This window comes from Aedes albopictus, chromosome 3 (genome assembly GCF_035046485.1).
Source record: "Aedes albopictus strain Foshan chromosome 3, AalbF5, whole genome shotgun sequence".
Taxonomy (NCBI): Eukaryota; Metazoa; Arthropoda; class Insecta; order Diptera; family Culicidae; genus Aedes; species Aedes albopictus.
This window is the reverse complement of record NC_085138.1, coordinates 324,461,155-324,464,352: the sequence shown is the minus strand read 5'-3', so window position 1 is coordinate 324,464,352 and position 3,198 is coordinate 324,461,155. Positions and strand designations below refer to the sequence as shown.

Here is a 3,198-nt window from a genome sequence, read left to right as displayed (position 1 = left end):
TGAAATTACACATTGGTAGCATTTAATTTACAGGATTTGGTGGCAAAATGCGTAAGCTGCTCATTATGCCCCGCCTACTCCTAATACAACAATTTTAATAAGTGTAAGAAGGGTTCTGTCCACCATAGGTGGATTAAATCGGTTTTTTAAGCACAGGAAGTCAATTTTAAGAAAGCTTCAATGAAAAGAAAAAGTGAATTTTGATGTTTGATTTATCCTAGATAATTCATGTATTGCTCATTATTCTCAATTTTTTTTCTGGCAAGAGAATGTTGGACGTTACTTTTATAATTGACTTGCTTCTGAAGCAAGCTACCGCTTTAGGTTGAAAAGGGCCGGTCAAAGAGGAACAAATTTTGCTTCATTGGAAAAACGCTGTTTCAAGAACTGGTACTAAGTTTATTACTATTTTTATGAACAGCAGATGGAGAACACCTTCAGAGCATGTTTGCAGTTTGTGTTGCTGGGGATTGGAGAGTCATCATGAAAATGTGATATCTCATGCAATGAAACAACTTACGTCATCAACAAAAAATATCCGATTCATTTACGGTAAAAAATCGCCGCGTAAAGATCCATGCGATAAAATCAACATAAACTAACTAGACCTCAGCGATCAAATATCCTTATTGTTTCAATTTACCTGTGTTCCTCCGCTAAACACACTCGACGCTCAACGGGCTTAGCTTAGCAAATATTCTGGCCTCTAAAGAGTACGTATTTATAATACTTATAAACGAGCGAGATGCACCATGTCGTTCTTGGTGTTTTTCTTTTTCATCACAAGCAGTCAGTGCAAAGACGTGACCAAAAATACCGATATAAAAAATGTGAATAAGTATCGTGCTAATAGCGCGTAAATGTGAATAGTCAGTGCGCTCAGTGCTCTGGTATTATCAGACGGCCGAAAAGTGGATTCCGTTTTTCCAATCGAAGAACAGGTTGGCACTGATAAAGTCCCAATAGGCCGTCATGTGGAAGCCAATGTTACTGTAGACGAACACGTACTCGCTCAGAGCGAATAGGGAATATACTAAAAATAGATGCATATGTATTACAGACTGACAAGGAAATATTCATAAGCGGACGATTTACCTCCCGGTTCGCAGTACGAGTTGTGTCGTACAAAAAAGTAAACCGCCAGCAGTATCGAACAGAGATTGGCTACGAACAGTCTTTTCTTGTACATAATTGACTTGCGCTCGGACGCAGTCAGGAGATCGCCCTCGCGGGTCACCCTATTTATGATGATCAGCACCAGCATGTAGAGCATCGAGGTCACCACAAAAGTGCTAAAGCAGAACTTATGCACATCTGAAACCCCCCGAAATAAGTGATAGAATTTGATTAATTAACATTTAGGTGATATTAAATCGCGCTTATTGGGACATTAGACTGGTCCAAAATGCATGGAACTCCAAAATCTGAACCTTGCGCAAAGATTTTTTTATGATCGTACAAGTTAGGCCGAAGTGTCTCAGATTTTGATGAGACTTTCTTCACGAACAGACTTTATTATGTTTGAGAAACCCTGTTTGTGGAAAAAAATCATGAAAATCTGAGACCATTTAAATCATACTCGTACGAAAAAAAAAATCCACTACTTTGTAAGGAAAAACAATCAAATTATTATTAAATTTTATGGCAATAAGTGTCATTTTAATCCAAGATCGACATTTCAAGACTGTACCAGTCTAATGGACATCGCCACATGTCAAGATCTTACCGTAGTTGGATACCGAAGTCCACATGGTCAGCCCAACCAGGGAACTAAGCTCAGTGATGTTCAACATGCACGCCAGATATGCCAGCTCCTTCCGTCGCTTCCGCAACAGTCCGATGTGGAAGTTCTTGTACAGGAACGCTATGGCATACCGAGGGAGGGCGTGCACCAGAACCGAGGCCTGCCATACGAACCGCTGCGGTTGGTAATTCCCGATGGCGGCCGACAGCGACGGCAGGAAGTTGTACACCATACAGTGGGTGGCGTTGGCCTGGTCAAAGTTGTACAGTAGCGACCACACCACGCAAAATAGGAATCCTACCACCGGGAACATTACCGTAATCACAGCCAATTTACCGAAGCGAACTCGAACTGCGCTCCGGCCCGGAGACGATTCCGAACCACCGGGAGACCCAGGGTCCACGAGTCGTTCATACTGGGGGAGCATTTTCGGTGCTTACCCAGGAAATTTGCGTAGCTAAATAACGGTCCAAATTAGTAGTTTTGCAGATCGTTTCATATTTTTGCACTAATTTAGTAGATTTTTGCTTAGAAATTACTCGCGAACTGGACAAACGTAAACAGAACACTGAATGACGTTTCGCTTTGGGTGTTGGGTGTTGCGTGTTGGACCTGGACGTCCACAACCTCAACACTGGAAGAAATAGTTAAGGAGAACACATAGGACTTCCATTACAAAAAAGCTGCTCGAAAACTACTCGAATTAAATTAATATATCTGGAGCTCGATTAGAATAGGTTGTATGTGCTTTCGTCGGTATAAAATTCGACCAGTTTATTTTAGTTATTGTAGCAAAATGGATGATATTTTGGTGGCTTTTGATAATGGAACCGAAAGCCTGTTTTGTAATGAATCAGCTGTATATATCAATTTTGTTAATTTTAAACAGTTTCCGCTATAATAAGCGAATCCAACTGATTGAGTTTTATATCGACGAAAGCACATACGACCTATTCAAATCGTGCTCCAGATATGAAAATCAAATTTTTATCCTACACTGAAATAAATTTTAGAGTAGATTGAACTATCCAACCATGTTTAACATTACCATGCATAAAAATCAAGATAAAAATAGTAACGAAGACTTTGTTTTTGGTTATGACCTGAGTGTCGCGGACTGACTCAATATGCTCTCTCAGCGGGAGCCAAACATTGGGAGCCAAACATTGAAGATGTAGGTTATGTCGAATCTTGTTGAACCAGTGTGATTGATTGAAGAGTATTGTTATCTAAGTGCTGCGGATATAATCAAAACTGTTGTCACGATATCCTCATTTGCCGCTGCCAAGCCGTTGGAAAGCGAGGAGAAGGATAAACATTGTTTTGAGCCTATTTTAGCTAATTTTGTCACAATTATCCATCAAAATTTCCATCGCGAATGCAAAATAATAAACTTTGAACACGAGAACAAAATCGGAATAATGGTGGATTGATCATGTTTACCATTTCCGAAC

At 40.1% G+C, this 3,198-nt stretch overlaps 1 protein-coding gene across 1 annotated transcript; it reads right to left on the bottom strand.

Annotated features, from left to right (window-relative positions):
* Nucleotides 1-775: 775 nt before the first annotated feature.
* On the bottom strand, nt 776-2,344 carry LOC109401171 (post-GPI attachment to proteins factor 2-like). Its single transcript, XM_019673651.4, has 3 exons — nt 1,727-2,344; nt 1,096-1,314; nt 776-1,033 (listed from the first exon to the last, which is right to left on the bottom strand). The coding sequence occupies exons 1-3, from the start codon at nt 2,169-2,171 to the stop codon at nt 897-899; spliced, it is 801 nt and encodes a 266-aa protein (XP_019529196.3). The 5' UTR covers nt 2,172-2,344; the 3' UTR covers nt 776-896.
* Between the last annotated feature and the right edge of the window lie 854 nt (nt 2,345-3,198).

Coding starts and splice junctions, on each gene's coding strand:
- LOC109401171 (XM_019673651.4), bottom strand. CDS start 2,171: ATGCTCCCCCAGTATGAACGACTCGTGGACCCTGGGTCTCCCGGTGGT. Junction 1,315..1,726: donor GACTTCGGTATCCAACTACG/GTAAGATCTTGA, acceptor GGGGGGTTTCAG/ATGTGCATAAGTTCTGCTTT. Junction 1,034..1,095: donor CTCGTACTGCGAACCGGGAG/GTAAATCGTCCG, acceptor ATCTATTTTTAG/TATATTCCCTATTCGCTCTG.